The 20,601-nt window shown below is 38.4% G+C and overlaps 1 protein-coding gene across 1 annotated transcript in view; it reads left to right on the top strand.

The window, feature by feature from the left end:
- RDH8 (retinol dehydrogenase 8) overlaps window positions 1–20,601 on the top strand; it is a 322,412-nt gene that overhangs the window by 268,607 nt on the left and 33,204 nt on the right. Inside the window, exon 5 of the mRNA XM_044082506.1 lies at window positions 15,549–15,732. Within this exon, the coding sequence (XP_043938441.1) occupies window positions 15,549–15,732 (184 nt within the window). The remainder of the gene's footprint in view (window positions 1–15,548; window positions 15,733–20,601) is intronic.

The raw sequence follows: 20,601 nt of genomic DNA, 5'->3' as shown, positions 1-20,601 counted from the left end.
TGGAGGGAAGGTTCATAACCCAGAGACTGCCCATGCTATGGAATAGACTTCCCATACTTTTCAAACAGAGCACCTCACTGGCCCTCTTCAAGAGAAATCTTGATGAGTGGATGGGAAATAGAAAATTCACCCAGGGGATCACGCCAGTGGCTCTACTCAACAGAGGCACTGGGAATTAAGGTCAGGTGGCACAATGCCAGGTTAATCCTCTGGGCTAGGCTTGTAAAGTCTCCAGGGCCATCAGCCTAGTACACACCTATGAAACTATAAAGCTGTACAGGCTGTTGTCATCACAATCTACATATGTGACATTATTGATATTTTAAGATATTTCCTGGTAGTTATGATTCACCTAACCCAGCATTTTACATGATATATTATTCACTGTATAAATTAAATAAGTAAATTAAACATATATCCTTGCCAAACACCTTTCCCAATTCCAAAACAGTCAATTGGTTTCTGCATGCAGATTCCTCAGGAGGCATGTAAGATGACCAACATGCCCAGCCTTACAAAGAGAGGAATCTGACGGCCACCTAGGGCGTTTTTCTTGCCCTTAAGGTAGAGGCACCTATCGGGTATTTATTTTTTCTCAAAGTAAAGAAATGTCTCTTTTCTTTACTTAAACAAAAAAGAAAAAAGAACACTGCTTTCTAAAGCAGCCCTACCACAGGACCAAGGCCACTGCCCTAGGAAGGAAGAATTGTAGATTTAGCCATCGATTTGCTGGCCTCCAGCTCTGTCCAACCCATGATCTACTTAAATAAGGAATTTAGGTAGATCATGGACAGAACACAACAGGAAGTCAACACATTTTAAAATGTATGGAATAGCTGCAGTGGGAAGAGAACGCTGAGGTATTTTTTTCTTGTTACTGACCAGCAACCACATATATTTCATAGTTCTTGGTGTCCCTGATTTTGCAAAATATTTATGGTTTTGTCTGATATGCATACCTCCATGATTACCTGCCCCTCGTAATTATTTTTTTTCTGATAAACCGCTGGGGGATTACATTCAGTCATGATGCTAGATATCAAAGTATACCTCTCAACATTCTCTGATTTAGCAAAACGCCCCTGATTTTGCTTCATATTTTTGCACTGTCCCTACTAAAATGTTTGATTTGTTTTTTTTAAATATTGCTGTAATACACTTAAAAAGTAACAGAAAGGCAGGTTTTGCACCAACATGCATTTTCTGAAGAACAAGAAGTCTGAAACTGTAACATCTAACTCTAATCCTCAGTGATTTATCAGCAAATCCTTTTGCTGTTTTTTCAGTTTAAACAATCACACCATGACTTTGCTTTGCAAGACTAGTGTATAACTGCAGCTGTCCATAGAAAGTAACTGACCCTCTTGCTGTTATCTCTAAACAGTCACCGTTGTGCTTCTGCAGGATTAATGTGATTTGTGAAAAGCATCTTGGAATACTATACATTGTCAAAAACGGCTGAAGTGTACACAGAAGTAGCTATAGCTGTTATTTGGAAGTTGGAGCTGTTGATATAACTTAAACAACACACACCATTATCACCAAGTTTGGGTGCAATTCGAAAGACTGACAGTAATCAAGGAATGCTGATATTCAATAAGACAACTGCTTCCTCTAGTATATAAAGAAAATCAGCTGTTACTAACACACTTTTAAGAGCCTTGTACTCCTGTAGCAGGGGGTACAAGGGAGCAGCAGCCTCCCTGATGGATGTTATGTTTTCTGTTTGTTAAAATAGTGAGGGCATGTCTGCTTAGATGGCAGGGAAGGATTTGTTACAGGGCACCCTGTGGGGTGTTTAAACGGTCTGTATAAAGTAAATGACCCTCTTGTTGTTTTCTCATTTTAAGTAATCGCTATCTGGCTTTGCAGGACTAAAGTGCATGTGAAGCTACCTGGAGAAACTATCTGACCCTTTTCTTGTTTGCTTACTTTAAATAGTCACTATCTGGCTTTGCAGGACTAAAGTGCATGTGAAGCTACCTGGAGAAATTATCTGACCCTTTTCTTGTTTGCTTACTTTAAATAGTCACTATCTGGCTTTGCAGGACTAGTATGCATTTGCAAGACTAATGTGATTTGTACAAAGTAGCCTTTTTCAGTGGAATAGAGTGTTTACATTTTAAGTGGTCATCATTTTTTACCACAAACATTTAAACTACACACAGAAGTAGCTATAACAGCTGAGTTGAGGTGGGAGCCATCTGTTAAAAGTAACTGATACCCCTCGCTGTTTGCTCAGTTTAAACAGTTTTATCCAGCTTTGCAAGACTAGTATGCATTTATGTGAAGTTAGATGAACTACTTAACTGCTCATCTGAGCTGTGCACAGACAAAGCAGCTATAAATGCCAAAACGTCTTGTGGAGAAAATAATTAGCTGCCTGCTGCTGCTGCTCATTCTTCTGGCGTTGTAGGACTAGTGTGATTAGTGTGAAGTAACCTGGAATACTAATGGGTGGCAAGTGTTTTGTGTGAAGCAATGAGGAAATACATTACACTCTGGCTAGGCTTATAAATGCCTTCGGGCAGACAGCCTAGTACCCACTTATGAACCTATGAACCTATGGCCATCTCCTTTTATCACAATCAGACATCTGTACTGTACACAGAAATGACTACAGCTGTTTGGTGGGAGTTGCCTGGATGAATGTAAGTGGCTCTATTATAATTTGCTCAGTTTAAACAGTTATCTTTAAAAAAAAAAAGACATAAAATTATTGCAGACCATCCCGACTTTCAGACCTTCTGGAGGCCTAGTGGCCTCACACCGCAAGCCTGTGTAAGTGGATTTTAACACATGCTTAGTAATGGCCTCTACTCTGAACCCCCCTTCCCCCCAAGCCAGTTTTACTCAGATGTAAGCACAAAAGGTTAATGTAGATTATATCGGGTGGGGGGCTGCAGGCGGTGTCAATGTTGTTGTTGTGTCTTTCGGCTTTTCCCAGTTAGGGGTCACCACAGTGGAACTCCGGTCTGCTAATGATTGGCAGTAGATTTTTAAATGCCAAGTTGCCAGCTCTGACGCACAACCTTCAACGAAGGTACGCCCATTCACGCATGTCTCCACACAGAAGACGCTTTAGCTGAGAATCGAACAGGACAAAGTCTTACTGTGAGGCGACAATGCTACCGCAGCACCACCACCGCAGTATTGCTTTAATTTTCCTCAAAAAATTTCAGAGATGTACACGGTCAATATAGCTTGTGTAAGGCTGGAGTCAGTGTGTTCATTATTGTGTTTAACCTTTCTTACAAATTTCAATGGTGTACACAACGGATCACTTTAACTTGCAGAGGAGCAGTGGACTATATAGGAGTAACAAGCTGGAAACATTACTGTGACCAGTACTTTTTTTTTTACTTTCCTCAAAATCAAATATAAAATGCATATACAGGTGGCTAGCTTTTCGAGGAGGGTAGGAAGGTCTGACATCAGAGAGGTACACAGACTATAACTGACTTTTGGGTAGGGATGAAGAGGCATGCTCTATACATTTATGACAGCAGCAACTTAAAATATATGACTGTGGGCATTTGTGCTTTCACCTTCATCTCATTCTAACAGCAGAGGGGGGGGTACACAGAAAATGATGTATTTTATTCGTAGTGACAGGGAGACAAGTACTATTTACAGTTATGATTTATGTATCCTCATAAGTATTTGTCCTCTCAGTTTGTGAACTATTTTGTCAACTTCGAGCATTAAGCCTTGAATACAACATATTTCTTCCCTGAAATAAAAAAAGTAAGACTGAATTTATTTCCTCATTCATGATATTTTTCAAGTCATCACTGTATGCCACAATATTCAAAAAAAAGCACAGAAGACCTTCTCGAAGCCCATGGCTTCATTACCTCATGAGTTATTGCAGTATAGTCCTGGTCAGTTAGGATGTGATGAAATAATGCAGGAAAAAGCGAAGTTGAAGATTAACATTGACTTTCTTTCCTTAATCATGAATTTTGTTCATACAAATACTGGATGAAAAAGGTTGTTTAAAAAAAACTACAAAATGCACCTCGGAGCATCTGAAACCCCCACAGCTCAATGCACCATTTTCCTCCATAGTTTTCAGAGTGCAGTCTTGCCTGGTTAGAATGTGTTGAAAGAATGCAGAAAAAAAACAAAGAGTTAGACAAGCAGTGAGGAAAGGAGAAAGGAAAAGTAATCTGGATAGTGTGAGTAGGCCAGGATGGAGAGGGAATCCAGGGGACCTCAGGTGTTGAGCTTGATGAGGCCAGCAGACAGTAGGGGGGGCACAAAGCCCTTCGTCTAGGGCACCAGTTCACTGAAGACTAGCCCTGGTAACCAGCATTCCCATTTCTCTATGAGCTTGCCACATGGCATACCAAGTGTAAAAATAAATTTACAAATGATTAGCATATAGTAATAAATAACATTTTATACACTCCATAGAATATTTATAAAATAGTATATTTGTTAACTAAAAAGGGGGTGCATTGTGTTAGTCTGTTTACTGGAAATATTTAAGAGCTTACATGCAGGAAATGCACATAAGGCAGTATTTGCATGTAATTCAGGAAATGCATGTAAGGCAGGAAATAGATGTAAAGCGGTATATCTCTTTTTTTGAAGGCAGTGACAGAAAAGACCTCATGGAGGCTGGACACACATCCTTGGTATTTAAGTGTTTGACAAACATCTTCAAGAGGTTTAAATTGTTGCAGGAGGGGATGCAGGGGGAGGTGATGCCCCCTTGTCTGTGTTCCTCCAGTTTTTTCAGAGTTTTATTTGCTGCTATCCTGCAATAACAGCAGTACCTTTCTGAAATGACTACTGCACAAAGCGGCTTTATTTTGTAAAATGCGTGTTCTCCACTTCAATGTGTAATACAACATGAATCAATTACTCAAAAAAACGCTTTTGCAAAGTGTATTGTAAAACTGTGCTATCCAACTCAAAGCCCTGTCACTATACTTGATATCCAACAGACTGCAAAGAGGTGACCTGCATCTGGCATACAAGGCACCCATTGAACCTGTACTGATGGATTTACTGCACATTAGCAAGTCAAATGCCATCAGAAATACTTGGTCTAGGGATCTAGGCCACTTCTGCAACATCAACAGAATGGTTTGAAGGAACAGGTATATCTTGCGGAGGATGGTGCTGCTCTGGAACAGACTACTCAACCACATAAAAGATCATCCCTGTCCTTAATCAAGCACAACCTGGATCTATGTATGGGAAACAGACAACGTACCCAGGACTGCCCCCTGTACTACTACAAAATGTACCTCAGAGCATCTATAACCACCATAGCTTAATGCATCATTTTGCTTCAAAAAAGGACAAAGGCAATCCCTAGATGCTTTATCCTCATTAGGGGTAATATATAATTGCTGATCATGGATGGATAAGGCCAATCTCTACCCAAATGTTCACAAGAGCATCTAGCCTAGTACTTATCTATGAATCTACAGAACACAAGAAAAGTCTTTAAAATTGCCATCTGAAAGACTTCTGCTGTCCTCAGAAAACGAAAGGTCAAATATACAAAGAAAATTTGTGTAAAATGAAATCTTGTCCTGAGGGGTAAAAAAAACAGCCACATAGGGTTGCCACCTTTTCAAATGCTCAAAGTGGGACATTTTTTGTAGAAATGGGATATTTTGCAGGACATACTATACCCATGGCTAGTGCAAAAGAAAGAACTTCAGATTTTTGCCAAAATGAAAACTTATTCTTGCAGCATTTGAGTTGTTTCTGCTATTTTACATAACATGTAGGTGCTTCAAATACAAAATATTTGTTTTATACAGCTATTAAAAAACATTGAAAATATTGTTCATTCCAAAATCTCAGGATATTTGCCAGTTTTTCACTTTTTTCCACAGGCCACAACTGCCCAAACAGAAACTGTCCTGCGCAAAGAGGGACAGGTGGAAACCCTACTGCCACAGGTTGGATCACTTTTTCCATATATGACAGATGAAATTTCAGACTTCTGTATATTCAGTCATGGGAATGAGACAGCTCATGAACTGGCATTTTATTTTTTTCCGCTTATATGATCATAATAAGGTGATATCTGATGTCATGGGAGATAGCAATACTGCATATATTCAAAAGCAAGAATAATAATTTCTTTAATTACATAATAATAACACTATGCACCTTATTAAAATCTTACATAGCAAAGAACTGGATAGACAGATCAAGACTAACCTGATCAGAATACAAAAGCACGGCCAAAAAATATATATTGGCTAAGAAACTTTATACAAAAAGTTAGAAGAACCAAATATATTATCAGAATTACTGCAAAACATTAATTGATATATTATCATAAATAGCAAAACAATGGTAATAAAACATAGACAAGTAAACACATCTTAGTTGGGAGTAGTAACAGCATTAACTAAGGTGACAATTTTTTATAAATATGTATATAAGGTTTAGTAGAGTAGATTGATTTCTTTGAGTAGGTTGGTGTTATACTTCTAAATATGCTCTAATTTGTCACTATAATGTACAAATGAAATGTTAAAATAATATTATCATGACTAACATATAACATAACCATTTCCTTGTGGTTATCCTAATACTGTATTCCTAGCTATTTCAAATGTTATTTAGCAAAGTGTGTATTATCTATTCAATAACTTCCTCATGTTAAACATTCTGTAACATTCAGCTGTACCATAGCTGCATCTTGTTTATCTCTATTTGAAAAAAAAAAATAAGGTGATATATGCCACCTGGTGGCTGAATGTGAAATTTCAGGCAAAAACTAGACACCTTTGCAGGGTAGAAAAGCACGTCTTAAGAACATCCAAAAAAGGAATGAAAGAAACATTATCATGAGATACTTTCTCTCAGCACTGAATGGTTTGAAAGCTCGAAGTGATAAAAATGAAGGGCATTCCTCCCTGTTGTGTTCTTTAACAGCTACATGCAGGTAGTAAAATAAGCATCATTCCATTTTTGTATAGGCAACGGATTCAAAAACATGCAGCAGACTGTAATAAAACTAAGGTTGACAATGCCATAAAGCTTTAATTTATTAAACATGTGATTTGCACAGACTGCAGCTTTCCGGTACTGGCTGGCAGCTAGGTCAACAATGAATTTTGAAAAGTGCTATAAGAGAACTATAGCATTCTCCAGGATGTGATAAAACTGTGTTCCATCTTAATACATGTGGCTTATTAAACCATGCATTTGTGGTTTTATGTGCATTACACCAAATCAAGGTTTATTTTTACCACGCTTGCACTTAATATTTGGTGCAGGCTGTCAAAATTTAGGCTGACAAAGCTTGAATCGCAGCTGTCAAAATTCATGGCTGCATAGCTCGACTCGCATTATAAAACCCGTCATACTTTGGATAAAATGTCTTGAAATAACTGCAGTGCTGGATCCATCTCTTGAAAGTCCGACCATAAATGACAGTGGTTTTCTAGCTATATTATCCCCCTTATTGTCTTCTCACTAGATCACAAACATTAACCTGTCTGCTCTTCTTTAAGACCTGGTAGTGAGATGATACATGAACCAGGCTAATTGCACCTTTCTCCCAAATGAAAAATAAACTGGAGATCTTGTCATGTACTCTACTATAAAAGATAGAAGGCTAAGAAATGCAAGTAATAGTAGCACTGTGTACCACACTGAGTAGCATCACAGTGCTGAACTGCAGTTTTCATGATCTTTGCACTGCGGATGAGTATTTTCATTCCAACTACTTAGAGTGACAGCGATACATTTAAGAACAGCTTACACAAGACAGTGGTTTAAAAAACAAAGAAATCAGCTCAGGACTGGATATCAAAATAAAAATGTATAATAAATGTAGTCTGATTTTCATGTAGTACCCTAAAATATTTCCTTAACAGGATCATGCCTGGTAGCCATCACAGAAGCCGTAGTCAATCTAGGAGACTGTGCCTTAATAGGTAACCATTTGAAATGTCCCAGATACTGAATGGCTGAAAGATCGGACTTACATATACTAAGTCCAAGATGCCATTTTTCTGAATATTTCCTTTTCTCTGAGGTATGGTGATCTTGGTATATACAAGTTTGGAGGCATGGTGTCTTGCCCCCACATAGAGGGGTACAGGGGGGCTTGCCCCCTGCAAAAAGAAGCTTTAAAGAGAAAAGTGATTTTTTTTAGATTTGCTCTTCTCCTGTGCTTATGGCTGAAAGATCGGACTTGCATATACTAAGTCTGAGATGCCATTTCTTTGAATATTTCCTTTTCCCTGAGGTATGGCAATCTGTATTGGTATATACAACTTTGGGGACATGGTGGCTTGCCCCGACATGGAGGGGTATAGGGGGGCTTGCTCCCCCCCTGCAAAATGAAGTTTTAAGTAGTAATAGAACAATTTTTGAGATTTGCTCTTCTCCTGTGCTTTTGGTCTTTGTTGTATTTTTGGCTTTTAGGCCCTCTGCATTTCAAGTGCTGGCATTTCAATAGAGAGCCATTGTGATATACAGAATTACCTACTTGTAATTTTTTCCTATGTAAATGAAACATACCAAATCACCCAGTGGGATACATTTTCTTTTAAAGCCAGATTAACATGAGAGTTAACCCCACATGTTATGAACTGTGGAGAGAAAGGACCACTTACTTCCCTAGTACATTCCATATAACATGGAAGGACCATTTCAACACCCAAAATCAGAAACTATTTTTGGATGAAAAAAATTACTTGCCCTAAACACTACATTGTTTCTGTGAAAATTTAAAGAGTCCTTTATTAAACAAAATGCAGTTCATTGCCCCGTCTGGCTGAGGTGAGAATCCCTGACAGATCCTTTCCAAAGCAGGCATGCTATTTCTGCTTCATGGTAGATATGTGTGCACTACTATTCATTTACTCAAATACCAAGCATGGAAATAACCTTTTCTAAGAGGCCATCACCGGAATAATATGAAAATGTTTTAACTATGTTAGAAGAATATCAAGAACCCTAAGCTTTCACAACCCATATAAGAAAAGATCGCACCCATTTGAACACTGCAGAAACAACCACGCCAAAGGAATACAAAAAAATACTAACAGACATATATTATTAAATAAAATACAGAGACAAGCTAAAAACACAAGTCCTTAAAACCATGCCAAATAAATTGTTTTAATTTAGTAGAATAACGATTTGTACTTGAGGGCAGTCTGCATCAGTAAGAAACTTTCTGGACAATTTTTGGAAATGTCTGCTATCAAATACTCAAGAGATGACTAAATATGTTCTGAGCTGCAGTAATTCAAGTCAGGTCTACACCATTTCAGCTTTTTCTAATGATCTTGTGCCAGAGCCATAGCTATGTCATTTGACACCGTATTTCATTGGTAGTGACTAGAGATGCAGTCCAGTAGAGTGCTGAAGGGACTGGCCCGATTATCCAATTACCCCAAAGTACTATCTGGTTAAATTACTTGCTCAAGGTTACACAGTAGGCAAATAAAGGCTGAAGGAATCAAACCTTGTAAGTCAGGAAACAGCTTGATAACATCTCATAGCCTTAATCCTCTGCACTGCGAGACACCCTGTGCAATTCTCCAAACCGATCCCCCTCTCAACTGAAACTCACCCCTTCACCCAGCCCAGTTACATAGCTTGTGTCTTTTTTACTTAAAAAACACCATGTTAGCCACGATGTTTGCACTCTTCCAGGTATGTGTCTGGGAAAAGCATGGCCACAAGTCATATGATGATGCTTTAGGGGAATTAGAAGTCTTCATTTCTGGATCCTTAAGTGAGTCTCTATTGCTAAAGGATTGTCTTCAGTTTTCTAAAGTACAGGAAAATGTTATGTGTCTGTTGTAACACATGTTGCTTCCCTTGGAGAATGTCTAATGGCACGGAAAACAAGCTTAAACAGGAACATTTAGTGAGCCAGTGCCAAAACAATGAAATGGAGTATCTGGTAGGGGGAGAACTGAAGTACTACATGGGAGAATACATAATAAACAAAGACACTGGCTTTTTGTTTAAGATGAAATTGTGTTAACCCAGGTAATGGAAGTCCGCTGCTATCTGTGCCTTTTTAAGGCCAGGGTAACCTCAGTAAGGGAGAAGTTGGAGTGAGAGTCCATGGGAGTTTGGAGCACTTTAGTTTCAGGAGAAACAAACCAAGGCTGGAGTAGTTGGCTCTGAGATGGTAGTCTAGTTGAGAAACTGTTACTGCCAGTAGAAATCCTGAAAACAGAGATTTGGAATTGCCTGATGGGAGAGATCTTGATAAACCACTTATTTTCTTCACCTGTGGAAGTCCTGATGGTAACAACTGTGCTGTCTGAATCAGGCACTGCTAAGAAAATCTTTTGGTTCTGAAACTTTGTTTAACTAGAAGGAGTAAAGGAGTATTTAAAACTGTAAGCCCAGGGGAAATAAATGTACTTTTCAGCTGATCTGCAAGCTGTTGCCAGAGCAGGTAATAAACTAAACCGTTCGCTTTGTTGCAAGGGAGCTGTTCTTTGTGTTTCATCTGCCACTACGCTTTTAGTTCAGTTTTTGATTATGTCAGCCTGCTTTATGTTCTGTTAAATAAAACCACTGATTTTGTAAAAGACTTGCTATCTGCCACTTGAAATGCCACATTTGGTGGATGCAGCAGATACCCGACATTTTTTGCATTCATTTAAAGTTCTGATTCTACCTGTCACTGTTGAACAGTGATTTAACTCCCTGTGGCAAATATGATGAACTTTCTCACCCCATTTTCCTGGTAATGAAATGTGCTGTTCTGGAGTTCCTGAAGCCAGACTACAGTTCAGAGATTTGTCTTTGTCTATCAGGAGAAATCTAAAGTTATGCGATAACTACTATGGTGCAGATGTTGCAAATGATGGATAGTGACCACTGCTGAAGGAATGGCATCAGTAGCATATCAGTGGCACAACCAAGATCTACACCTCTGCTCAGCCTTGTCAGTAGGGTGGGAGGGTTGTGATCATTGTAACTGGGCATGAATTCTGCCAGCTCATCTCTTCAAGGAGCCCATGTACTTATGTAGGCATACCTAGTTTGAACTGCAGGAAGTTTGATAAAGTAAGAAAGGTTTGCTGGCAAACGGCACTAGTAAACTTTGAGACTCAAGCCTTTATGTTTCATGAATGGTCTTTCTCTAGAACCAAAAACAGTAAGAAAAAAACTGTTTGAATTAAAGCATATTGTAAAATTTTTTAGTAAGACTTAAAGGGTCCTATCAACAAGAAAATATCAACAGAAATGCTTATACAGATTTGATAAAGCTTTGCTGGTAATCACTAATTTTGATGTCCTAAGAAGAATCACAAGATGCTGTGTAACTTTAGCAGACACGATATTATGCTATGCAAACCTGTTTAAAGAGTCGCATGCTAAAATACTTGCCTTCTATTTAATGGTTTAGTTGTAGCAAACAAGGACGTATTATTATGGTTGATGTTAGTATTGTCAAACCTTTGTTTTAGATAAACAGAATGCTTGTGTGACTGAAAATCAGCTGATCACTATTCTGGCTTGTATTTTTGTGCAAGATTGCAGTACAGTGGAAATAAGGTAATTTGCCTTTACACCACTGTAGTGCGATCTCTGAAATGGTATTATATATATATGTATATATATATATATATATATATATATATATATATATATATATATATATAGATGATGCAGGCTCCCCCAGAACAAAATTCCTCTAACCATCACATCAAATAGTCACAGTTTTTTAAAAAAGCATTAAGAAATCTACTCCTTAACTCTTGCCTCTGCTCCTGCCTTAATCCCACCTAACATCCCATTTACATACTTCCTCTTGTCCATCTTCTAATCCTTCCTAACCAACTACTCGCCTCTCCTTTCTTCCCTCTTCGACAATATCACCATCGTATGGACTCCTTCACCTTCATCCCTTACCTACATATTCCCTCAGTATCTTTCCTGTACCCTCACTCCCTATCACCCTTCCCCGAGCTAAGCACAATTTCTCTGTCCTGTACTACCATCCTTTTATTTTCCCTAACTACTCTATCCATTTTAAATTTACCTTATTCTTTCACCTAATTATCTGCTTAACCAGTCAACATAAAGTACAGTTATCACAGGAGAACTGTTCTTAAGTTGTTATATAGCCTCAAAACATATTGTTTATATTCTCACTACTACTTTTGCATTTTACTCAGCTTGATATGTTATAATTTTACTTTGTTTGTTAAATATATTTCCTTGCCTTGGACTACCCATTTCCTTTTTGTGTCTGGAGCTTTTCTCCCCGGGCCTCCTCTGAAAAAGGGTCCCCACCCAGTTGGACTTATCCCAGTTAACAAATGTCAAACTTAATCTGACACAGGGTGAGGGCTGAACTACAGTTCAGAGCTGTCACTAGTTATCTTTGTGCCTAGTGCTGATATTGATCTGCAGCCCCTCCCTCTGAAAAAAAAATCTTCTTCAAGCCCTGAAGATTGGAACTGTAGCAAGAGCACTTTAGCACTATGTTTACATGTAGATGATGGTATCTACTTAAGAGTAATCTAGAGTCCATTTCAGTATATATATACATATATATATATATATATATATATATATATATATATATATATATATATATATAGATATATATGGGTCTATTTTGGAATCTCGAAATTTCAAAACTTCGAACTTCATATGGTTGAGACCATAAGACTGAAGTTTTGAAACTTCAAACAGTTTAAACGGAAATTGCCATACAGTGCAGAATGGGATATTTACCGTTCTCTTCACTGTAGTGCGATCTCGGAGTTGGTATATTTAATTAGCAGCAGTGTGGAGGGTGCAGAGGGGGGCTTGCCTCCTGCATAAATGTTACATTTTTTTTTATTGAAGCTTCGAACTTTCAAAACTTCGATGTTATGGTCTCGACCATATGAAGTTCAAAGTTTTGAAAGTTCCAAGCTTCCAAAGATTATATATATATACATATATATATATATATATATATATAATATATATATATATATATATATACACATTTATTTATGTATGTGTATATACATACTATATATATATATATATATATATATATATATATATATATATATATATATACACATGTATACGCACGAGCACACACACACACACACACACACACACACACACCACACACACTTTCACACAAAAGAACATGAGTTTCCAGCTAATCAAATATATATTTTTAATCAGAAAAGAATACTATCAAACTGCCAAAGAATCAGACAAAAAGAAAAAAGAACAATGTTAGCCCCCTGCAAACTCATACCCCTCTATTTAAAATTGCATAATGATAGGGATAAGGAGAACATTCCTTAGCCCCCTGTCTTCCGTGATCTAGTTGTTTTACATAAATATGTTTCAAAAAAGTAGGGAATTAGCAGCCCTGTGGCACAGAAGGATAAAGCCTTTACTGTGTCCCTGATGACGACTGTCTGATTAATGGCACAGGTGCTGGATAGCTGCAGGAGGAAGGGTAGGAATGAACTTCCATATACAAATTTGGTAACATCGATTATAGACTAGCTAGTATACTTAAATCTATTTCTGATATGCAGAAGCTACATACTGAACTTACTAACAGTACAGCAGACATTGGGATCAGAGATCTGAACCTGCTTCAGCAAATAAACAAATCACAATGGAGAGAGACAGATTTGCTGTGAAATGAGTACCACTTCCCTGGAACAAACTCCTTCTCCAGATAAAGTGATGTAACACACTATCTTCCTTTAAGAAGGACGCAGACATTTGGATTGGTATTCATTAATTCACCCTTGGTATTACTGGTCTATCATTCCCTGAAAATGGAGGCAAGGTCTTTGGGTGGGTACCTGCAAGGTGTAAATGGCTAGTAGGCTCAGTCACCTTGTACATTCTATGACTCTATGATTCTGTACATTATATAAATAGATACAGCTCAAAATACAGAAGTAAAAATGACTTCATTTCACACTTGAAATTATATCATTTTGTGGATCTGCGGTTTACTACTTTGTTATAGAAGAAAAGGAATATCATTATCTGCATTAGTAAAAATATATGTTTTCCACTTCTTTAATTTACTCATTTTGGTATTGTACCTGGTGTGCAGTGAACAACTGTTGAAATATCACTTCTCTGAAATCCAGCTCCATCGGTCTTAATGGCTGCCGTCAGTGTTTGTCCTTTCCCCCATGGAACAGTAACCATGTAGGTGATAATATTAGTTCTAGAGTACAGAGATTAAAAACTCTGCTTAGGGGTTTGGAAGGATTACCCCAGACAGAAAAGAGCTGTCACAAAATGTGAGCTGACTTCCTTGAATTTACTCACTTTTCACAGTTATCTTTTAGTAAACTAACGTGGAAGAACCATTCATAGCTGTTTGGGGACATACAGCGATCACAGACAAGTATTTCTCTTCAGAGGTTTCTGAAGGGCATTGACAATGGACTTGTGATGGTTGTTTCTAGTGTGATTCATCAAAGTCTGGTTCCTAAATAACGAAAATTGTTAAATGTGAGACTCGGATCACTGTAGGAGGCAAAGCCTCTTTATGCAGGGGACTTCACACCTGCCACACTCCATTTACTTATTAGCCTCAAGGCTGCTGTGCTTCACCAAAAAGGGAATCCTCTTCAGCAAACAGCTTCAAACCGTATGTATTTGTACTTGCAAACTTTATTGGTCAAATGGTCATTAACATACCTCTCAACTTCTCAGTGCAAGAAATCTGGACAAAGCCAAAAATAATTAAAGGGCAAAGTCTCAAAAATAGAGACAGATTTAAAAAAAACTGCTCTTATAAACTTAATAAATGGTAGAATAACAGGCTTTGCATTATTATGTATTTTCTAAAGGATATGTAGTCTGAAACTCAAATATCTGTCATTATTTAGTATTATTTAGTGGCAATCCTCAATTTTGCCAGAAAACTAGAAATGTAATGAGTAACAGGTCAAAAATCTGGACAGTTGGGAGGTATGGTGATGAAACAGAATATTCCTCATTGGGATAGATAAGTGACTTAGTCTGAATTGTAGATGACTTAAAACAGCACACCACTAAATACACCAGATGAATGCTACCTGTCACCCAGTTTAAAAAGCACTTAGAAGTAAAATCAAGTTGGAGGTTGCAGGAGCAAAACAGAGAAGAAGCTGTGTTAACAGTGAAAGCGCTCATCTTCAAATAAATATTCATTCTTTTTATATAGTTGGTCTTGAGATACTCTTCATTTTTTGGACCTGTTTTGCTCCTGCAACCTCCAACTTGATTTTACTTCTAAGTGAATTGTAGATGAGTCTAAATGTTCCAAAAATAGTTTTCTGAATGAAGCTAACTCACTATGTTGATGACTCAGTTGCACCACCAACCCTTCATCTGACACTTTAGCTACTGGACTGATACCTTTGTATTGTTGCTTATGATTTTTATTATTATTATTAATTTTTTATGTGAATAATGTACATTAATATATTGTCATATTTTTAAAGCCTCTAAAATGAAAGTGATGGGCGATTTGTATCTCCTGTGTTAGCTGCATTCCATGATAACTCATAATTAAATATTCTTTTGGCTTCCATTCTGTTTTACAGTGTGTCTCTAATTGAACCAGGTCCTGTGAATACAGAGTTTGAGGCAAAACTCATGGAGGAAGTATCCCGCTCAGAATTCCCTGAGACGGATCCAGAAACAGTTCATTATTTCAAAGATGTTTACATGCCTGCATCACATGAAATCTTTGCAACAATGGGACAAACTCCTCAAGAAGTTGCAAAGGTAAGGCTGCCTGCTTCATTATCATTGCACAATCTGTGCAGTATGTTTCTAGTTTAGTTCCTATTTTCTCCATGCAGCTAACTTTCTGGAATAGGGATTTTGATCCTGAATTGGGTGCCACTATGCAAAGTTCTATTAGAAAGCCTCAGGCTAGATCAACCAGAAGGGTCAAATGAGCAGTTAGCAGATATGTTTTACATCAAGTTGGCGGTTGATATATTTGGTTGTCACCACTTCAAAGCTGACTTCAATTGCAAACCTGGAGCAACTTGTAGGTGGCAAAATTTGTTGCATACTTGTGAGACACATCATAGGCTTGCCTGTACGTGTGAGTGTGTATGAACTGTAGACAGATTCATAGAGCTGCACAAGCAATATATGGTGTTCCTAAGGTAAGATGAACCCAGTACTCCCTTGACTGATTTGGGTTACATATTATATGCCTCATCCTTATCACCAGCATTGTGTTAGCCATTAAGGATATGAGGTTATCACTGTAGAGCAGTGGACAGGGATGACTGAGGGAGCTGCAGGACGAACTCGGAAGAAAAGAATGGGGTACATCGTAGAAGCCCAAGATTAACGGATGAATAAATGGACTTGAAATGAATTCTTGCTTTCATAGTATCAGTTTACTTAATTATAGTAAACTTAAATTCCATGAGTGTTCCATAATATTGTACAGATGTTTTTCTGTCATTTGTTCAGTCCTCAAGTGAGTAAGAAACTCTAGCTATTATCGTATAGCCATTTATTCCAAACTATTTTGATGTTTTGCATGACAGACCTGTTAGTTTTACATGTCTGATCACTAAGCAGTGTCAGTTTTAATCCTGAGTTCTTATTTGCTGTACTAGGGTGTGGAAGGTTATCCTTTCTATGTGCTTTTCCATTGTTCCTCGTATAAACACTGGGGCTAGACACAAATTGCAATCCCTAAGCTAGTCAGTTACACTTACCAATATTTTACAAAATTTAATCTTCCTGTGTAAATATATGATTTAATGCAGTATTTATTATATTTCCAAGAGTGAAATATCTCTGAAAATAAGAACAAAACTGAGAATTGTACTCATTTATAGGTTTCTGGAGTGATTGAAACAGTTCTACAGTAAGACTGATATTTCTGAAACTAAAGAGACTAAAATTTATGGCCTGCTCTTTTACATTACCTAAGTATTACACCTAAAGATGAGTCTTTACTCAGATATGTTCTTAAATGCTTGAATTCACTTACAGCTGAAAGAGATGTTCAGCTAATGTTTTAAATAAATGCTTATTTTGCTTTCTAAAATGCGTATCTAGGCGTATTTGGCATCATTATTAAACAAAGGCATGAACATCAAGTAAAAATGTCCAAACCACAACACTTTGTCACATCTTCTGGACAAGTGACATCTCTACTCATTTTGCATTAATCTCTTTTGGCTTACTAATCCCTTAAGAGCTGTTGTGTGGAAGTGAAGAGAAAACTAGGTTAAACAGAACACATCCCAGCACAGAGCCCCAAGATTCAGGGGCTACCCCCTTTCTCCAGTCCAGTGATCCTAGTTCTCTGTGGTATACCTCTGAACTGAGAAGAAGTTTGTAGAATGCCTCTGATTGCCTTTTATTTTTGCCCCGTCTCTCATAAAAAATGTTGATTTTCTTGTACATCACCGAGGATTAAAGACAGTAAAGAATGCCAAACATCAGTTTCATATTTTCTATTGCTCAAAAAATGCATGCTTATGTACAAAGTGTTAACTTTTTAAGTGAACTAAGAGTCTTCTTCTTTCGGCTTTTCCCGGTTAGGGGTCACCACAGCGGATCACCTGTCCGTTCATGATTGGCAGTGGAGTTTTACAATGTCGAGTTGCCAGCCCGGCCTTCCACAGAAGGCACACACACACACACACACACACACACACACACACACACACACACACACACACACACACACACACACACACACACACACACACACACACACACACACACACACACCTAGGGCCAATTTAGAGTGTCCAATCCACCTGCAGCATGTCTTTGAGATGTGGGAGGAAACCGCAGCACCCGGAGGAAACCCACACGACCACAGGGAGGACATGCAGACTCCGCACAGAAGGAACTTCTTGCTCTGAGGTGACAAAGCTAACCACTGCACAGCCATGGCTGCCCTTTTAAGTAAACTAAGAGTACTATTTCAAAATTCTCCCTGATTTTTCTTGCCCCACATTATTTTTGGTTTTGTCCAGTATTCTTTAACGAAGCTGAGGGGTATGCTGATTGGTATTCACAAACATGAGCATGTGTGCAAGGGCTGATGCACAGTCAACTTTATGGCAGAGAACTATATGATCTATAGCCCATCAAAAAGCACAATACATACAACTAAGCCACATGTAGATAGTGTTGTCCATGTATGAAGTATACATGCAAACAAGGTTAGGTGGCCTAAGTGGTGATTGATGAAGTTACAAACAGTGGGGAACAAATGCCTTTGCCATAGACAGGAAATAAAAGGTTTCAGTTTCTGACTAACTTTAGCTCCAGAGAATATAGTTAATGTATTGTTCTGTCTTATATGGATGGGAATTGCCATCAAAATGTTATGCGTCAAAGCAAATGAAAACATATGAAATTCAATGGTACATGGCAACTATCAGATTACTGCACACACACAATTGATACAGCACAACTCGTCCAGCCCAGGGACGAGGCTAACTTCCTACTTATGGGAGTCAAGACAGCATCAGATTCAATTATTTTAAATATATGTGAAGTACCTAGGTTTCCTACAGAAGGTTAAAGAGATAAGAATGTCTGTGAATGGATACTGGCATGAATGCAGAGCATTGCAGTAGACAGAGTCCCGAGGTACAATGACTGAAGTGCTATGATGTTGAGACTGCAAGGTGTCATCATCCAGAATGGTTGTCTTTCATACAGCAAATGCTGGCACTCATTTAACAGAAGAACCCACTTTTCCCTTGCCCCTACTACATAAATACAGTCACATGATTCCTGAAGTGATCTCACAACCCTAAAAGCTAATATGTCCATCTTGAGCTGATGAAATATCAGTACCTCCAGATGGTTTCTTTTCTCTTAGGTGTCTGTCAGCCTTGGCAGCTGCATGTCTTTCTTTATTGGGAATACTGAAGGCCATGTGCAGGCAGTACTTGCCATAGCTGTTATTTCTTTGGCACAGGCATACATTACTGACAATGACAGCTGACGTACGGCATAAATGTGCATTTCAGGTACTATGTAATTCCCAAGTAACTGTGAAGCTGGTCTGATCAGGCAAAAACTGAGGAACACAATTCATGTCTATGAATTGTGCTAATGTTCAAATCATGCCCAATCCTGAAAGGGCACTATGTCTGTGCATAACCACACCTATGTTTATGAATCCCCAGCACACTTTCTGTCATCCAGCCTACTGTTTACCCATTCATTACTATATAAAAAGAAGTGATGTTCTTATCCATCTTCATGTCCATTAACCGGTGGGTCGGATCTGACTGCTGCATTTTCCAGTCTCGAGCTCCTCCCTCTTCCCATAATGCATCACACTACCTCTAACTCCTCAGACTGAGTTTGCCCATAGTATAAGGACTAAAAAATTCTATACTGTATAAAGACAATAATCCAAGACTACAAGAAAGGAAATCAGGAGCTCAACCCGAAGGAACAGAGTTTCCTCTGAGAGTTACACCAGGCCTCCCAAAGACTGGAAGAGGAAAGGGGGAGGGTTGGTTAATGTAAATGAAGATGGACAACACAGATGGAACGTTATGGTAAGAACATAACTTCTTTATCTGATGTTGTCATCTTCATTTTCATTAACTTGTGGGACAGAGTCCCCAGCTACCAACCTTACGGAAGGATATTCCGCAATAAGGCAGAGCCAAGAGGCACTCCTGCTTATGGATATAAAATCAAACTTATAACAGGAAACAGGGGTTTGAGCAAGCAGCTGCAGCACAAATATCTTCAAACAAAAACTTAAACCAAAAGGCTTGGGAAGTCGCCATAGACCTTGTAGAAGGAGCTTTCTCAGAACCTGGCAATGATATGTTTCTGGCCAAACAGGCAAAGGAAATAGAATCTCTAAACCATCTAGACAGAGTAATCTTCATAATGGTTTTCCATTCTTTCCCTCAGCGAAGGAAATTAACAACTGCTCAGATTTCCTGACAGATTTATTTCTGCCTAAGTAGAAATGTAATTATCTATGTACGTCCAGAAAAGGAAAGGAGTCCTCTCCTTTGTTCTGATAATTAGGGAAAGGCTAGGAAGATAGACAGACTGATTAATGTTTCCCTTCCTGGCTACCTTAAACAAAAAGAGATAGGTTTGTATGTAGGGTTACTCCGACTCTGTCCTTGTTACAAACAAAATACAAGAAATTAGAAAAAAAAAGTTTGAAATTCGGACAATCTTTACTCGAAGGTGGTAGTCACTAGAAAAAAAGAGGGGCTTCCAAGATAAAAAAACTTTAAGCCAACTGCAGCCCCTGGCTCAAAGGGAGGATGAACCAATGCATGCAGGACCATAGTAAGGTCTTGTGGAGGGGTAGGGTCTTTAATCGGTGAGCCAAGCAAAAAAAAGTGCCTCCATGGAAGACTTTACAAAGTTAGATCATGCCAGGGGGAAGAATCTCGGCCTAAAAGAAAACTGGAAAGAGCTGCAGGCTGGACTTTAACCGTGCAGTACCTAGTGCCACTTTGGAAGTGGGAAGCCAAAAAATCCTGGTTAATGTCACAAACAAGGGAAGTGAGCCCAACCTGTCTTACAACCACTGGAAAAGAAAAAACAGTCATTCAGTTTTAGGGCATGGGGATCAGCATGCTAGCTCTCCTATGGGGACATCAGAGATTC

The sequence above is a fragment of the Protopterus annectens genome, chromosome 9.part0 (genome assembly GCF_019279795.1).
Source record: "Protopterus annectens isolate FY-2018-M chromosome 9.part0, PAN1.0, whole genome shotgun sequence".
NCBI lineage: Eukaryota > Metazoa > Chordata > Ceratodontiformes > Protopteridae > Protopterus > Protopterus annectens.
Note: the sequence above shows the minus strand (reverse complement) of the source record. Positions and strands in the feature narration are given on the sequence as shown.